Below are 18934 nucleotides of genomic sequence, written 5' to 3'. Positions count from 1 at the left end.
ATTATTTTGCTGCGACAATGCTGGTCAAATTAAGATCCTACATCTGTAGCTCTCTCACCAGTCCTGGCCCAGATAGCTGAGTCATTGGTCTGCTCTCCGCTGCGTGTTAACACCACCATCCTGTAGGGGGCACCAGGCCTCAGGCCCTGGAAGGAGACCTGCAGCGTGTTAGGCTGGCCGCTGCGCCGGTCGTACAGGGTGTCGTCTCCATTGTACAGGTAGAGGTCGTAACCTTCCAACTCTCCCTCTGGGGGAGACCAGTGGAAGGACAGGCTGCTGCTGCTGTTGGCCTGGATGGAGAGGTCGCTAACTGCCGCCGGACCTGGGGATGAATTATTAAATCAAATTCAAATCACATTTATCAAAACCCTCTCTCATCATCAGTTGTTACAATGTGCTTTACCAGAACCTGACCTAGACCCCGAAGAGCAAGTGAGAAGGAAGCACAGTGAGAAGGAACTTCCTGGAAAATAACAGGATTAGGGTTGAGCACTTCTGTACTGCACATAATACCACTGGACATTGTTTTCAAGGGACTTGGTGAATAAATCCATGCAGTCTTACGCGTGCGTGCTTCAGCGGTGACCCCCTCACTGCGGACCCCTCCGCTGGTGGTGTGGACCAGGACGTGGTACCTCTTCCCCGGGGTGAGGCCGTCGAAGTGGTGCTGGAGTGGAGTGGACCCAGAGGAGGCCTGGGAGCTGTACAATTTAATTCAATTCAATTCTATTCCATTCCACTCAATTCAATACAATTGGAGTGGTTCATAGAATAAATATAAGAATGCCAGTAGAATACACAAATAATAATACCTGTTGGTGACCAGGTGTCCCCTGTCGTCCAGCAGCTGCAGGCTGTAGCCGTCCACCACTCCCCGGGCCTCCTGCCAGCTCACCTGAATAGTGCAGGTGGTGTGTCTGTTGTCAGCCTGCAGGCCCGTCACTGCAGAGGGGACTGAGGAGAGAGGGGACAGTTTAGATTAGATTGTTTTGACCTTTATTTAACCAGGTAGTCCCATTGAGGTCAGATGACTTATTTCCTAAGGGATACAAATTGCACATAGGCATCACTGTTGACCAATCAACAGCCGATTAGGGGGTAAAAAAAAGAAAAAAGCAGAACCAATCAGTTCAGTCAAATGGACTGATTTCAAATTGTAGATAGCCAAGAACCAGTGAGAGAGATCACTATTCCTTCCCAGTCCACCACCAAAACACCCAAATATACAGTGTGAAATGCTAATGCACTTCTTATGAATGCAGTGTACGAGTAAAGAATGTGTTATGAGTCCTTATGCAGCCTCCTCACCGGTGCGTCCGCTGGCCGTGTTGTTGTTCAACAGTATACCACTGATAGACCTTACAGTCACACTGTACAGCTGTCCAGGCTGCAGGGAGTTGAATCCCAGCTGATTTGGGTGTTTGGGTACGGGTCGCGTCTCCAGCATGCGTCCCTCTGGCCCGTCCAGTGACAACGACACAGAGTAGCTGTCCACGTCACCCTGCCCCGGGGTCCAGCTGATCTGCAGGCTGTTGCTCTGCCCATTGTTGCTCACGTGGATGTTCTTGACCTTGCTGGGAACTGCAAGCAGGGGGAGAAAGGACGAGAAGGAGACAGAAGAACCAGGAGAGGGAGAAAGGGGGTGGAAATGGAACGGAAATGAATACTGTTGTCAGTTTATCTTTTGCTTGTGGTCGATTTGTTTTCGATTCTGTGACATTTTGCTGTGTCCCGTTTTGCTAACTCAACTCAACCAATGGAGTAGTCCCAAACGTGCTAACAAATCAAACACAAGCATTTTGAAAGAAAACAAACAAAGGTTTCACCTGTCCTGCCCTCTATGAACTGGGCCCTCTGGTTGGGTCCGCTGAAGGTGGAAATGTGGATCTTATAGAGGCGTCCCGGGGTGAGGGAGGACAGGACACACGCCCCCGCGCTGCTGCCCAGGGTGATGGGTGGGAACACCTTCATAATAATAATATATAAAACATTCCTTATTAATACATTCTGCTATATTAAATGACTATACTTTTTTTTAGAAACACCCAAAGTCACTTTACATAATTCAAATTGGTAAGATAAATAGAAATAAAGCAGGGAGAAAATATAAGAACAGAATGAAGGTCATAAAAGTCCTCTAAACATGAAGACAGACTAACCAGGTACTTCTGTAGACTGGACCAGGAGGACTAACCTTCATGTCGTTGAAGAGGAGCTGCACCTCGTAGTGATCCACATCCCCCAGAGCAGCCAGCCAGGCGACACGAAGGTCCTCCGTGCCCCGCCCAGCCAGAGCTAGTGATCTCACCGCCGCAGGGACTGTCACAGACAGATTCGAGATTGAAATAGATCAACTGTGATGTTCTCAGAGGCAATGCATTTTGCAGCATACAAACTCAACGTACAACATATACAAAGGGACAGAGGGTGGCGAGAGGCAGGTTTCAAATAAGCATGCTCAAGGAAACTGTTTCACCAAAATTAGACAGTTATGAGTGTAACTAGCTTAATTATTATTACAAACACCACTATGCTACGCACATAGAGTAGCCTAGTGGTTAGAGCGTTGGACTATTAACCAGAAGGTTGCAAGTTCAAACCCCCGAGATGACAAGGTACAAATCTGTCATTCTGCCCCTGAACAGGCAGTTAACCCACTGTTCCTAGGCCGTCATTGTAAAAAAGAATTTGTTCTTAACTGACTTGCCTAGTAAAATAAAGGTTAAAAAAATCACATACATTTTTAAAAAAAGAGATAGAACATATTATACTATTCGTATCACTCACAGGTCCTTCCGTCCGTGGACACGCTGGTCTCATACTTCCCGCTCCAGGTGCTGACGATGACAGTGTAGAGTCTCCCGGGCACCAGGCCGTTGAACACACACTCGTTCTGGCTCTTCATAACTGTCTTGTTCTGGTGGAAGATGTTGTTGTGCTTGATGACCACCTGGTAGTAGTCAAAGTCCCCTGCCGCATGGCGCCAGTACACCTTCAGGTAGTCATCCCTGGCCGAGTGGATCGCTGTGGGGTTCTGGACACTAGAGGGCTCTGGGAAAGAGGAAAATAATAGAATAGAATTGAAGAACACTTGAATTGAATAGAACAGCAAAGCAAGCAGACGAGACGTATTTCAGACAGACAAACAGGTAGACGTGGTAGACCTACGTGTGCGTTCCTGCACGATGGTGTGGTTTTCGTAGACTCCACTGCGGGAGACAATGGAGATGTTATAGAGCCGTCCAGACACCAGGGACTTGAACACACACTCAGGGCTGGACTTGGACACGGCCAGGGTGTGGACGGTCCTCTCGCGGTCCTTCAGGGTGACCAGGTAACTATCCACGTCACCTTGGGCTGGTCGCCACGACACACTGAGGAAGTCCATACGACCGTTGTTACTGACTGTCACCTCGCCTACGGCAGCAGGGACTGGAAGGGGGGATGGGGAGAGAGAGAGACTGATTCAGTCATTCTGTGAATCACTGTCTGTTCATATTTGCAGCTGTGAAGGCTGTATGAATCAAAATATACAGTTAAACAAATAAAAATAAAAACTTGTTTTGTAACGTTTTTGTATTGTAAGGACTTAAAAAACAACTATTTTTTATTTGAATTCTTGTTTAGTTTTTTTCTCAATAATAATGTGGGATATGTAAGAACATCTCTTACAAGCAACATTAAAACAGTAAATTGGTTGTGTGTTCAATTTTTTATTTAACCTTTATTTAACCTTTATTTAACTAGGCAAGTCAGTTGAGAACAAATTCTTATTTACAATGAAGGCCTACCAAAAGCCAAAAGGCCTCCTGCGGGGATGGGGTCTGGGATTAAAAATAAAAAAACGTAAAACATATAAATATGGGACAAAACACACATCACAAAAAGAGAGACAACACTACATAAAGAGAGACACCAGACAATAACATAGCAAGGCAGCAACACATGACAACACAGCATGGTAGCAACACATGACAACAACATGGTAGCAACACAACATGGTGTCACACCCTGATCTGTTTCACCTGTCTTTGTGATTGGCTCCACCCCCCGACAGGTGTCGCCCATCTTCCCCATTATCCCCCGTGTATTTATACCTGTGATCTCTGTTTGTCTGTTGCCAGTCTCTCTTTTTCTCACCCTCCTGGTTTTGAACCTTACCTGTCCTGTCTCTGAACCCGCCTGCCTGACCACTCTGCCTGCCTGCCGACCTATACCTTTGCCCCACCTCTGGATTGTTGACCTCTGCCTACCCTGAGCCTGCCTGCCGACCTATACCTTTGCCCCACCTCTGGATTGTTGACCTCTGCCTACCCTGAGCATGCCTGCCGTCCGGTACTGTTGCCCCACTTCTGGATTGTTGACCTCTGCCTACCCTGAGCCTGCCTGCCGTCCGGTACTGTTGCCCCACCTCTGGATTGTTGACCTCTGCCTACCCTGAGCCTGCCTGCCGTCCGGTACTGTTGCCCCACCTCTGGATTGTTGACCTCTGCCTACCCTGAGCCTGCCTGCCGTCCGGTACTGTTGCCCCACTTCTGGATTGTTGACCTCTGCCTACCCTGAGCCTGCCTGCCGTCCGGTACTGTTGCCCCACTTCTGGATTGTTGACCTCTGCCTACCCTGAGCCTGCCTGCCGTCCGGTACTGTTGCCCCACCTCTGGATTGTTGACCTCTGCCTACCCTGAGCCTGCCTGCCGTCCGGTACTGTTGCCCCACCTCTGGTTTACTGACCCCATTCCATTCAAGACACTCTCTTTCTTCGCCATTTATTTATTGAATAACTTGTTGACCCAACAAGCTTGAGCCATTTATGAGCCATTCATATGAAAGTTATTCAATAAATAAATGGAGAAGAAAGAGAGAGTGTCTTGAATGGAATGTGACTGCACTAATAGGCTACAGATACTTGTTTTTCATGCTTTTAATATTGAACCTTTATTTTATCAGGGATTCATACTGAGACCCAGGTCTCTTTTACAGATAATCCCTGAATTACAGAAAGTATCCAGGCCCCTTGACTTTTTACACATTTTGTCACGTTACAAACCTTATTCTAAAATAGATTAAATATTTGTTTTGCCTCATCAATCTACACACAATACCCCATAATGACAAAGTGAAAACAAGATTAAAAAATGTAACAGAAATACCTTTATTTAAATAAGTATTCAGACACTTTGCTATAAGAATCGAAATTGAGCTCAGGTGCATCCTGTTTCCATTGATCATCCTTGAGATGTTTCTACAACTTGATTAGAGTCCACCTGTAGTAAATCCACTTGATTTGACACCTGTCTTTATAAGGTCCCACAGAAGGCAGTGCATGTCAGAGCAAAAACCAGGTCGAGACAGGATTGTGTCAAGGCACAGACCTGGGGAAGGGTACCAAAACATTTCTGCAGGTCCCCAAGAACACAGTGGCCTCCGTCATTTTTAAATGGAAGACGTTTGGAACCAAGACTCTTCCTAGAGTTGGCCGCCTGGCCAAACTGAGCAATCGGGGGAGAAGGTGAGGTGACCAAGAACCCGATGGTCTCTCTGACAGAGATCCAGAGTTCCTCTGTAGAGATGGCAGAACGTTCCAGAAGGACAACATCTCCGCAGCACTCCACCAATCTGGCCTTTATGGTAGAATGGCCAGACTGAAGCCACTCCTCAGTAAAAGGCACATGACAGCCCGCTTGGAGTTTGCCAAAAGGCACCTAAAGACTCTCAGACCATGAGAAACAAGATTCTCTGGTCTGATGAAACCAAGATTCAACTCTTTGGCCTGAATGCCAAGCGTCACGTCTGGAGGAAACCTGGCACCATCCCTACGGTGAAGCATGGTGGTGGCTGTGAGGATGTTTTTCAGTGGCAGGGACTGGGAGGCTCGTCAGGATCAAGGGAAAGACGAACGGAGCAAAGTAAAAAGAGATCCTTGATGAAAACCTGCTCCAGAGCGCTCAGGACCTCAGACTGGGGCAAAGGTTCACCTTCCAACCAGGACAACGACCCTAAGCACACAGCCAAGACAACGTAGGAGTGGCTTCGGGACAAGTCTCTGAATGTCCTTGAGTGGCCCAGCCAGAGCCCGGACTTGAACTCGTTCTAAACATCTCTGGAAAGACCTGAAAATAGCTGTGCAGCGATGCTCCCCATCCAACCTGACAGAGCTTGAGATGATCTGCAGAGAAGAATGGGAGAAACTCCCCAAATACAGGTGTTCCAAACTTGTAGCGTCATACCCAAGAAGACTCAAGGCTGTAATCGCTGTCAAAGGTGCTTCAACAAAGTACTGAGTAAAGGGTCTGAATACTTCTGTAAATGTGATATTAAAGTTTTTTTGATATACATTTCCAAACATTTCTAAAAAACTGTTTTTGCCTTGTCATTCTGGGATATTGTGTGTAGATTGACTAGGGGGGGAAACGATTTAATCAATTTAAAACTAGGCTGTATTGTAACAAAATGTGGAAAAAGTCCAGGGTTCTGAATACTTTCCGAATGCACTGTACATTACAGAAAATACACACATCAATATAAATGCAAAACACAAGCGGAAAGAAAAAGTATTATTACATTATTGTATGTGAAATTCACATACTATTGGTCTAAATTGGGTGCCATTTTATTGATTATGGCATGATGCTGCCTATTAATTGCCGTGATGCCGTAATGAGGTATGTACATAGAATTATAATGAACATTCTAATTCTAAGGGGGATGCGTTTTCATTACAAATATCGCTTTCAAAACCCCGTATTCAGCATCATAATAAAATGATGTCATAATTGCATTCCAATTCTCGTCGTATGTTCTAACCTTTGTGTTGGAGTGCAAACCGATAAGGCTACTCATAAAGAAAGGACTTGAAGCATACGGATGATTCAAAATGGACTGTGAAATGTGTGAATTATTGGCCATTTCATCTCTCGAATAAGTATGTACCGTCTCTCGAATAAGATATATACCAATTTAATATGTCTAATAATTGTCAAGTCTAAGCTAAGAAAATATCCTGAATGATTTAGGCTATATTGCATTGATTGCTTTGTTTTGTTCCATCAAGTTGTCCACATACAAGACAGTCATCATGGACTGTTTCTGTTTGCCTGGTCCAAAGAGAGTACAACTCCTTACTGTAAGTGGGAGCTTCCTTTTTCATGTAACTTATTTGATGTTCAATGAATTGCTATTTCTCAATTTTATAAGTTCAAACTTCGTCATTGCTATGTCATTTTATGTTCAAATATTTGGTACTAAAACATGTTTTTTGTCTTTTATTTTTGAACATGGTCATCTCCTTTCATACATTCATCTTGTTCAGAGGCAGCCCACCAAGTCTCAGAAAGTGGGTCTCCTCAGAGAGAAGGTGACTCTGATTGGGGAGGCCATCAAAGTCATGAAGAGTGACCGGGAAGCCATGATGGCTCAGCTGAAAAAGAGCCAGAAGAAACAGCAGAAGCATGAGGAGATGCTGCAGTACAGCAAATGGAAGCAGGCTAAGGACAACCAGGAACTCTGTGTGGTCGTCAGAAGGCTGGAGGAGAAGGTAGACGTGGAGACCAAGGCACTCTGGGCAGAGATGAGGAGACTGGGAAAGCTGCTTGAGGAGGTGAGAGGACATGAATTCAGACATAAGAGCGCCCCTCGTTTGAGCACCTAGTGGTCTGGTATGAGGGTCTAAATTAAGTTTGACATTGAGAAAGTTCAATGGAGCCGGAAGAAAAGCCCTGCAGATATTTGTCTTAATTCCACGATATTATAGCTGCAGTATATATCCTGTCTTGTTTAATTGGTTGAATGTATGTAATGTAGCTTGAACAAGTATACGGTTAATTCTATGCCATTTAACAAAGATGCACATGCTATAACTTCCTAATATCGCTCTGTTTCTTATGCGACAGAACATGAATGGTGTGGGTGACTCCTCAACCTACATGAAACCTTCTTGGGAATTCCCCATTCCAGTGCCCCCCGCTGGCCAGCCTACGTCAGGACGGCATCAGTACTACCAGAGTGTGTCTCTGACAGGCAACTCAGGTGTCCTCCCAGCTGAACAGAGACTCCACGGACGCTCTCCTGTCCTACCCCCACTGGTTGATCCTCCCATGCCTATAACACATTGGTTTCCTGATCTCTCTCCTCCCAAACGCCCTCTGCCGTTGCCACCTGCTATTCTCGAGGGGCTATACACAGACGCATCCTCAGACCCAGCTTTGAGACAGGAGAAGGAGATTGAGGAGATGATGAAGACAATGGAAGAGGAGAGGGAGAAGGATCGGGCGGAGATACTTGTGGTGGTGGAAAAAGAGATGGAGAGAAAATGGAAGAAGTTGCAGAGGAAGTCTCCAGCAAATATAATACAGAAGACGGAGCAGGACATGATAGAGATGATGAAGGCAATAGAAAATGAGAGGGAGTTGGATCGGATTGAGATACTTGAAGCTGTGGAAAAAGAGGTGGAGAGGAAATGGATGAAGATGCAGAATGTAGGTCAGAAAGAGAAAGCAGGTAACGGTGAGGAGCAATTGACGAAGAAGGAACAGCGTATTGGGGATCAGGAAAAGAGGGTAGAACAGGAGGAGAACAAGCTGATAGGACAGATGAAAGAGAGCCAGAAATGTCTAGATGAAATTAAAAAAGAAAAGGCTGAGAGGGACTTAAGATTGGCAGAGACATTTGATGAAGAGCTAAAGAAAGGAAAAGAGAGGATGAAGAACCTGGAGAAGTTGAGGAAGGAAAAAGACAAGGAGGATAAACTCTGGTTGGAGGAAGAAAAAAAGAAAGAGAAAGAGAGGATTAAGAACCTGGAGAAGGAGATGAAAGAAAAAGAAAAGGAGGAAAAAGTCAGGTTGGAAGAAGAAAAAAAGAAAGAGAAAGAGAAGATTAAGAACCTGGAGAAGGAGAGGAAAGAAAAAGAAAAGGAGGAGAAATTTAAATGGGAAGAAGAGAAACAGAAAGAAAAAGAGAGGCTGAAGATCCTTGCGAAAGAGATGAAGGCACAAGAACTGGAAGAGAATCTTAGGTTTGAGGAAGAAAAGAAGAGAATAAAGAACCAGAAGAAGGAGGACGAAACAGAGGAGAAACTGAGATTGGAAGCAGAGAAAAAGAAAAAAAAAGAGATGGCAAGAATTTGGGAGAAGGAAAGGAAGGAAAAAGAAAAGGTGGAGAAACCTAGACTTGAGGAAGAGAAAAAGAAAGAACAGGAAAGGATAAATAACCTGGAGATGGAGAAGAAGGAAGAAGAAAAGGGGGAAAAGAGGTTGGCTGAGGCTGAGAAAAAAAGAGAACAAGATGAGAAGAAGCGCTTGAAAAAAGAGGAGAAGGATAACGAAAAAGTGGAGAAAAAGTTAGCTGAAGCTGAGAAAAAAAGACAACAAGATGAGAAGAAGCGCCTGAAAAAAGAGGAGAAGGATAACGAAAAATTGGAGAAAAAGTTAGCTGAAGCTGAGAAAAAAAGACAACAAGATGAGAAGAAGCGCCTGAAAAAAGAGGAGAAGGATAATGAAAAAGTGGAGAAAAAGTTAGCTGAAGCTGAGAAAAAAAGAGAACAAGATGAGAAGAAGCGCCTGAAAAAAGAGGAGAAGGATAATGAAAAAGTGGAGAAAATGTTAGCTGAAGCTGAGAAAAAAAGAGAACAAGATCAGAAGAAGCGCCTGAAAAAAGAGGAGAAGGATAACGAAAAAGTGGAGAAAAAGTTAGCTGAAGCTGAGAAAAAAAGAGAACAAGATGAGAAGAAGCGCCTGAAAAAAGAGGAGAAGGATAACGAAAAAGCGGAGAAAAGGTTAGCTGAAGCTGAGAAAAAAAGAGAACAAGATGAGAAGAATCGCCTGAAAAAAGAGGAAAAGGATAACGAAAAAGCGGAGAAAAGGTTAGCTGAAGCTGAGAAAAAAAGAGAACAAGATGAGAAGAAGCGCCTGAAAAAAGAGGAGAAGGATAACGAAAAAGCGGAGAAAAAGTTAGCTGAAGCTGAGAAAAAGAAAGAAAGAGTTGAGAAAAAGGTACAAAAGCAGGAGGAGAAAAATAGAGAGCTTAAACTAAAACTGAAGGAAAAAGAAAAGAATATAAAAAATAAACAGGAGAGGAAAGAAAAAGAGAAGCAAGAAAAAATGAGAAAGGAGCAAGAGAAGAAAGAAAGAGAGAGGCGAGAGCAAATGAAACGGACAGAGAAGAGAATAGGAGAGAGTGAGGCAATGAGGAGGGCGAGACAACAGACATCAGAGGATTCAGACTCCGAGGAGTGGGCAGATACAGAGAGTACTGATGAGTCTGTCTATGATTGGTGAGTGTTGAATCAGGCTTCATGGAGTCATTTCACCATGAACCTGATCTGTTGAATATCTCTTAGGTTTGATATAGCCTCACTAACCAGGCTCATAGCATTAGATTGGCTTAGATTGTGTCCTAGAACTGATCCCGTGCAACTCAGTAGGTAGCGCATGGCCCTTGCAACGCCAGGGTTGTGGGTTTGATTCCCACGGGGGCCCAGTATGAACATTTATGCACTCACTACTATACGTAGCTCTGTATTAGAGCATCTGCTTAATTACTCAAATGTAACTCAAGTGAACTGCTGTGTTTGTGTTACAGGGATTGTGGGAGCAAACGGTACATATAGGGACAAACATAATACTGTCACGCAAAGATGTACATCAGACCACAGGAGAAGAGAGAGAGACACATAGTCTACTAGACACATAGTTTACTAGCCCTAAAAAGGACAGAAATACCAAAGAACACACCAGGCTAAACATAAGGGGCCCATAGCATAAGATGGGCATGTATTATTTTTGGGACATGAAGACGTCCTGCCACTATTTTAACTTAACTGAAAGCAGATATGGGCGTTATTGGGCGTGAACAAGCAGGATGCACAGATTGGGATATAATGGTGGCAGATGGATTGAGGGAAGTAACTTCATTTGCATGTGGGATGAACTCATATGTTGTATGTGCATAAATACAGAGCCAGAGCTTAGGGAAGGGAGTTGTTCCGCGGACCAGCTCGGCTTCTGATATTTTGTATTAAAAGTGTTACATTTTGTTACAATTCTCCACCGACAGGATTTGAACTGAATCACCCAGATATTTTGGAAGAAAACATAACACATTAGAGATGACACGCAAGAGTATCAGGAAAAGAGAGAAGAAATTAAAGGAATATGGTAAAGCTGGAATAAGTTTCAAGATCTACAAGTAAGATCCACTAAAATAGATCTACAAGGGATACAAGATCTAGAAGACAGATATTCTAGCAACCTACCAAGGGAAGCCATTTTTTTTTAAAAATGTAAGAATGAAAAAAATAAAAAGTCTTTCATCTCTCTGTGTTTTCATAATTGTACTTCAAATCGCAAGAGGCTGAATGTATCTCACCTCTGTATGTGTAGGCCATTTATCTGATGCTGTCTGGTCATAAAGAGTATGACATTGTTGCCGCTTTTAGGATTGAATGCAAGGGAAACCAGCGAGCATTTAGCCTCCCTTGATAAAAAAAGAAAGTATAAAATAATAGCCAAATTATAGCTAAACTGAGTGAGCTCAACTGTGAATGGTCCTGGCGCACCAAAACAAAAGTGTCAAGGGAAGGCACTGTGGATTTGGCACATCGCATCAAGAGATGACAGAAACAACCTGAATTGTTGCATCTCGTGTTGTTTGTGTCATCTGGTGGCTAGCTAGCTAGTGAGATACAATTCCCCCTTTCTTAAATTAGCCTTGGATGGAGACAGGGACTTGTAATTGTGGTTTTACTTAATTTGCCGTACTGGCCAATGATTATCATGGCAATTCTGATCCAACCATAAATCCATACAATGTGCCACTGGACTGAGAGGATGGAAGTGAAATATGTAGCTAGATGTAGAAGGCTAATGTTAACTAGCAAACGTTGCCCATGAAAGGAAGTTAGGCTAGCGAGCAGGTATTTTAGCCTAGGACAACAATACAAATAAACGTGTGTACTGTATGACTGTCATAGACCGTTTTGTCAACATGAAAGAGGTGGATCGCATTGGTGTTTCTCTACAAGTATGGTGAGTCAAAATGTTTTTTCTACTTGCACACACACACAAATCAGAACCATGAACAGCCACATCATTTTTAGCTTACTTTGATTGGACTAAATAGTTTTTGGTATTGTTGTCACTGTATTAGACTAAGCATAGGTTATTTAATGATGTTGGAATTAGTGGAGGGAGTTTCTGTTGTCTTTGCGACTTGTGGTAAATAAATCCATAGTTGTTTAGTAGCCCGAAAATGTCAGGAAACATTAACTTGCTTGTCCATGCTGTAGGTCATGTAACTGTTTGTTACATGTAATATTCTTAATGAACTTCACCGGACAGGTTGCGCTCAGGTTTTGTGATGATGGGGATTTGTAATTAAGATTGAGATTGTATGTAACCATAGACGGTCTTAATTTTGCATAGGGTCAATTAAACATGAAAAGAAAGAGAGAGATATCAGACTTCTGTTCCAAAAGGACACAACGGGAGGCCAGGCCAATACTTTAAACTACACATTTTAGTTAGCTTAATTACTACACATTTTAGTTAGCTTAATTACTACACATTTTAGTTAGCTTAATTATACTTAATTATACATTTCCATAGAGATATGACACATTCTTTTATGTGTATTTCAGACATTTCAAGATCCAGAGAAGAGGGTCCTGTACAGCCGTGTTTGAAAACATTTCCCAGAACTCAGCATGGTTCTAGGAAAAGGGCTTTCAACAGTTCTTGGTATAAGGACAATTCATGGCTTGAATATTCTGTAATTCAAGATTCGACTTATTGTTTCGCCTGTAGGCATTTTTCTCTGTCCAATACACCGTAATCTGCCTTCACATCACAGTCAGGGTTTTGTAACTGGAAAATGGCGCCGTTTAAAGATTCTGGTTTGAACCTCTATTCAAAGGCAGAGCACCACATTAATGCTATGTATGCATGGAATCAGCATCAAAGGGCTATTGACAGCAACTCATCAATGTTAGATGTCAAAAATGAGAGTGGAGGAAAACTGTACTTACATTAAAACAATTGCACATGTGCTCCTATTTACTGCCACTCAAAATATAGCGCAGAGAGGTCACCGAGAGTCGGATGACTCTCACCAGGGTAATATTTTGACAATCTTAGAAAAAATAGCAAAGCTTGACCCTCTCATAGAGAAAAGGATGAATGCGTGTGGCAATGGTAAGTACACAAGCCACCAAATCCAAAATGAAGTTCTTGAGATGGTACAAAGTGAAATAATGAGTGAAGTAAAAGAAAGTTACGTTTTTAGTGTAATTGCAGATGAAACCAAAGATTTAAAGAAAAAATAACAAATGTCTTTAGTTGTGAGGTACTTTTACAACGGGGCCATCCACGAAAGCTTTTACACTTTCAGTCAGCTGAAAGCAGCAGGTCTCACAAAAATGATAATTGATTGCCTTGAAAAACATAGTCTGGACTACAGAAATAATTGTGTGGGGCAAAGCTATGACAGTGCATCCGTCATGAGCAGAAAGCATTCTGGTGTGTCTGCACAGATTAAAAACAGTGTAAGATTTGCATTTTATGTGCACTGTAATGCACATTGTTTGAATTTGGTTCTTGTCGATGCTGTAAAATCAGTGCCTGAGGCAGTTAACTTTGTTTCTCTCCTGCAGAAGCTTTATAACTTTGTATCTGGCTCGTATGTTCATCTCAAGTAGCTGGCAGTTCAGAAAGAGCTGTTTCCACAGCAACAGCCCAGGGAACTACAGAGACTGTTCTGCCTGCAGCTAAGGAACCCTGACCTGTTCACCGGACGTGCTGCCTTGTCACGGACCTGCTGTTTTCGGCACTCTCTCTCTACCGCACCCGTTGTCTCAAACTCTGAATGATCGGCTATGAAAAGCAAGTAACATTTACTCCTGAGGTGCTGACCTGTTGCCCAACCACTGTGATTATTATTATTTGACCCTACTGGTCATCTATGAACATTTGAACATCTTGGCCATGTACTGTTATAATCTCCACCCGGCACGGCCAGAAGAGGACTGGCCACCTCTCAGAGCCTGGTTCCTCTCTAGGTTTCTTCCTAGTTTTCTGCCTTTCTAGGGAGTTGTTCCTAGCCACCGTGCTTCTACATCCTCATTGCTTGCCGTTTGAGGTTTTAGGCTGAGTTTCTGTATAGCACTTTGTGACATCGGCTGATGTAAAAAGGGCTTTATAAATACATTTGATTGATTGATTGAGAAGGCACTGCAAAAACTCTGTTTTTTCCCCTCGGACACGCAATAGAAGAGCACAATATGTACTGCATATTTTACCATGCTGCGCGACGCTCTTCAACTCAGCAACAATAACAACGGTGGTGGGGCGGCCAGTGGGGCTGTTTCCCCCGCCATCTTTTAATGAAAACGTTCACAGATTTAAGATAGCTGGGATTCAACCATACAAAATACTGTAGACCCCAATCCTTTTCCCTCCATGAAGGGAAGTCTTTGAAAGGAAATCCTTGACATGTTTGTTGCATAGTCGGATATCCTGGAAATTCCAGGAAAATTCCTGTCGCATCAGATAAGAGCTAAGAAAGTTCTGAATAATATCCTGGCCATCCCCGAATAGAAGACATTATCTGACATTATTTTGCATAAACTAGTACAGGTGTTTGTCACACAAAGACAGTTAAAACTGTGAGCGCTTTTATCGGAATTCATATCCATGTGTGCTAGCTAAACATTATCTTCTAATTGATCTATTTTAACATTATACATTTAAAGTAGGCTACATCATTCAGTGATCATAGTGTTGTCTACCTGTTCTTCCCTCTGCCACGCTCTGTCTGGAGGCTTGTCCGGCCCTGACAGTGGTGACCACCACCCTGTAGAGGGCTCCAGGCTTCAGCGCCAGGAAGCTGTAGGCCGTGGTGTGGGCCGGGGTGCTCTCGTTCTTGATCACACTGCTGTCGTGGATAAGCAGCACACGGTACGAGTCCAGCTCGCCGGCCGCCCGCTCCCACTGGGTTTGGAGGCTGTCTGTGCTGCCACCGTTGGTCACACGCAGACTGGTCACCTGCGCCGGGGCTGAGAGGAGACACAGAGCGAGAGAGGAACTTCAAAGGTGTGAGACATTAACAGAGACCATAGAGAGAAATGTAGACCATAGTTGAGACCATAGAGCAGAGATCATCAACTACACTGAACAAAAATATAAACAGTTACAGGTCATATACGGAAATCAGTCAATTGAAGTACATTCACTAGGCCCTAATCAGTTGGTCACGGTTACCTTAAAACAAAACATAGGTAGGGGCGTGGATCAGAAAACCAGTCAGTATCTGGTGTGATCATTTACCTCATGTAGCATGAAACATCTCCTTTGCATAGAGTTGATCTGTCATGTTTTGTCTTATATTGTCTTGTCATTTTGCTTTTCCTTCTGTTTGTTTTCCCCCTGCTGGTCTTTTTAGGTTCGTTCCCTTTTTTCTCTCTCCCTCCCTCTCTCTCTTCTCTCTATCGTTCCGTTCCTGCTCCCAGCTGTTCCTATTCCCCTAATCAATCATTTAGTCTTCCACACCTGTTCCCTATCTTTTCCCCTGATTAGAGTCCCTATTTCTCCCCTTGTTTTCCGTTTCTGTCCTGTCGGATCCTTGTATATTGTTCACCGTGCTGTGTCTTTGTATCGCCCTGTCGTGTCGTGTTTCCCTCAGATGCTGCGTGGTGAGCAGGTGTCTGAGTCTGCTACGGTCAAGTGCCTTCCCGAGGCAACCTACAGTTTATGATCGAGTCTCCAGTCTGTTCTCGTCATTACGAGTGGAATTGTTTTTTATGCTTTATTTACCGCTCCGATTTGTCTAGGAGTATTGCATATTCCCTTTACTGGATTAAAGACTCTGTTTTCGCCAAGTCGCTTTTGGGTCCTCATTCACCGGCATAACAGAAGGATCCGACCAAAGAATGGACCCAGCGACTACAGACGCTCGTAACACTGCCGTCGAGATCCAAGGAGCCATGCTCGGCAGACACGAGCAGGAATTGTCTGCTGCTCGTCATGCCGTGGAGAACCTGGCCGCTCAGGTTTCCGACCTCTCTGGACAGTTCCAGAGTCTTCGTCTCGTGCCACCTGTTACTTCCTGGTCTGCCGAGCCTCCGGAACCTAGGGTTAATAACCCACCTTGTTACTCCGGGCAGCCCACGGAGTGCCGCTCCTTTCTCACCCAGTGTGATATTGTGTTCTCTCTCCAACCCAACACATACTCTAGAGAGAGAGCTCGGGTTGCTTACGTCATATCACTCCTTACTGGCCGGGCTCGAGAGTGGGGCACAGCTATTTGGGAGGCAAGGGCTGATTGTTCTAACAATTACCAGAACTTTAAAGAGGAGATGATTCGGGTTTTTGACCGTTCAGTTTTTGGTAGGAGGCTTCTAGGGCCCTGGCTTCCCTATGCCAAGGTGATCGATCCATAACGGATTACTCTATAGAGTTTCGCACTCTTGCTGCCTCTAGTGACTGGAACGAGCCGGCGCTGCTCGCTCGTTTTCTGGAGGGACTCCACGCAGTGGTTAAAGATGAGATTCTCTCCCGGGAGGTTCCGTCCAGTGTGGACTCTTTGATTGCTCTCGCCATCCGCATTGAACGACGGGTAGATCTTCGTCACCAAGCTCGTGGAAGAGAGCTCGCGTCAACGGTGTTTCCCTGCTCCGCATCGCAACCATCTCCCTCCTCTAGCTCAGAGACTGAGCCCATGCAGCTGGGAGGTATTCGCATCTCGACTAAGGAGAGGGAACGGAGGATCACCAACCGCCTGTGCCTCTATTGCGGACTTGCTGGACATTTTGTCAATTCATGTCCAGTAAAGCCAGAGCTCATCAGTAAGCGGAGGGCTACTGGTGAGCGCTACTACTCAGGTCTCTCCATCTAGATCCTGTACTACTATGTCGGTCCATCTACGCTGGACCGGTTCGGTGCTACATGCAGTGCCTTGATAGACTCTGGGGCTGAGGGTTGTTTCATGGACGAAGCATGGGCTCGGAAACATGACATTCCTTTCAGACAGTTAGACAAGCCTACGCCCATGTTTGCCTTAGATGGTAGTCATCTTCCCAGTATCAAATTTGAGACACTACCTTTAACCCTCACAGTATCTGGTAACCACAGTGAGACTATTTCTTTTTTGATTTTTCGTTCACCTTTTACACCTGTTGTTTTGGGTCATCCCTGGCTAGTATGTCATAATCCTTCTATTAATTGGTCTAGTAATTCTATCCTATCCTGGAACGTTTCTTGTCATGTGAAGTGTTTAATGTCTGCCATCCCTCCCGTTTCTTCTGTCCCCACTTCTCAGGAGGAACCTGGCGATTTGACAGGAGTGCCGGAGGAATATCATGATCTGCGCACGGTCTTCAGTCGGTCCCGAGCCAACTCCCTTCCTCCTCACCGGTCGTATGATTGTAGTATTGATCTCCTTCCGGGGACCACTCCTCCTCGGGGTAGACTATACTCTCTGTCGGCTCCCGAACGTAAGGCTCTCGAGGATTATTTGTCTGTGTCTCTTGACGCCGGTACCATAGTGCCTTCTTCCTCTCCGGCCGGGGCGGGGTTTTTTTGTTAAGAAAAGGACGGTACTCTGCGCCCCTGCGTGGATTATCGAGGGCTGAATGACATAACGGTTAAGAATCGTTATCCGCTTCCCCTTATGTCATCAGCCTTCGAGATTCTGCAGGGAGCCAGGTGCTTTACTAAGTTGGACCTTCGTAACGCTTACCATCTCGTGCGCATCAGAGAGGGGGACGAGTGGAAAACGGCGTTTAACACTCCGTTAGGGCATTTTGAGTACCGGGTTCTGCCGTTTGGTCTCGCCAATGCGCCAGCTGTTTTTCAGGCATTAGTTAATGATGTTCTGAGAGACATGCTGAACATCTTTGTTTTTGTCTACCTTGACGATATCCTGATTTTTTCACCGTCACTCGAGATTCATGTTCAGCACGTTCGACGTGTTCTCCAGCGCCTGTTAGAGAATTGTCTCTACGTGAAGGCTGAGAAGTGCTCTTTTCATGTCTCCTCCGTTACTTTTCTCGGTTCCGTTATTTCCGCTGAAGGCATTCAGATGGATTCCGCTAAGGTCCAAGCTGTCAGTGAGTGGCCCGTTCCAAGGTCACGTGTCGAGTTGCAGCGCTTTCTAGGTTTCGCTAATTTCTATCGGCGTTTCATTCGTAATTTCGGTCAAGTTGCTGCCCCTCTCACAGCTCTTACTTCTGTCAAGACGTGTTTTAAGTGGTCCGGTTCCGCCCAGGGAGCTTTTGATCTTCTAAAAGAACGTTTTACGTCCGCTCCTATCCTCGTTACTCCTGACGTCACTAGACAATTCATTGTCGAGGTTGACGCTTCAGAGGTAGGCGTGGGAGCCATTCTATCCCAGCGCTTCCAGTCTGACGATAAGGTTCATCCTTGCGCTTATTTTTCTCATCGCCTGTCGCCATCTGAACGCAACTATGATGTGGGTAACCGCGAACTGCTCGCCGTCCGCTTAGCCCTAGGCGAATGGCGACAGTGGTTGGAGAGGGCGACCGTTCCTTTTGTCGTTTGGACAGACCATAAGAACCTTGAGTACATCCGTTCTGCCAAACGACTTAATGCTCGTCAAGCTCGTTGGGCGTTGTTTTTCGCTCGTTTCGAGTTTGTGATTTCTTACCGTCCGGGTAGCAAGAACACCAAGCCTGATGCCTTATCCCGTCTTTTTAGTTCTTCTGTGGCTTCTACTGATCCCGAGGGGATTCTTCCTTATGGGCGTGTTGTCGGGTTGACAGTCTGGGGAATTGAAAGACAGGTTAAGCAAGCACTCACGCACACTGCGTCGCCGCGCGCTTGTCCTAGTAACCTTCTTTTCGTTCCTGTTTCTACTCGTCTGGCTGTTCTTCAGTGGGCTCACTCTGCCAAGTTAGCTGGTCATCCCGGCGTTCGAGGCACTCTTGCTT

The 18934-nt window shown here is 44.8% G+C and overlaps 1 protein-coding gene across 4 annotated transcripts in view; it reads right to left on the bottom strand.

Moving 5' to 3' along the window:
- LOC124003874 (fibroblast growth factor receptor substrate 2-like) overlaps nt 1-18934 on the bottom strand; it is a 47860-nt gene that overhangs the window by 18148 nt on the left and 10778 nt on the right. For all 4 annotated transcript variants that reach the window (XR_006833281.1, XM_046312503.1, XM_046312515.1 and 1 more), the window contains exons 8-16: nt 14777-15043; nt 3169-3432; nt 2788-3051; nt 2195-2319; nt 1827-1965; nt 1309-1581; nt 813-954; nt 565-701; nt 59-322 (exon numbers count right to left, since the gene is read on the bottom strand). Coding sequence is in view for 3 of the 4 variants with exons in the window: in XM_046312503.1 (XP_046168459.1) it covers nt 59-322; nt 565-701; nt 813-954; nt 1309-1581; nt 1827-1965; nt 2195-2319; nt 2788-3051; nt 3169-3432; nt 14777-15043 (1875 nt within the window). In the remaining variant the exon portion in view is untranslated. The remainder of the gene's footprint in view (nt 1-58; nt 323-564; nt 702-812; nt 955-1308; nt 1582-1826; nt 1966-2194; nt 2320-2787; nt 3052-3168; nt 3433-14776; nt 15044-18934) is intronic.

Source organism: Oncorhynchus gorbuscha, linkage group LG02 (assembly GCF_021184085.1).
Source record: "Oncorhynchus gorbuscha isolate QuinsamMale2020 ecotype Even-year linkage group LG02, OgorEven_v1.0, whole genome shotgun sequence".
NCBI lineage: Eukaryota > Metazoa > Chordata > Actinopteri > Salmoniformes > Salmonidae > Oncorhynchus > Oncorhynchus gorbuscha.
This window is presented reverse-complemented; position numbering and strand designations above follow the sequence as displayed.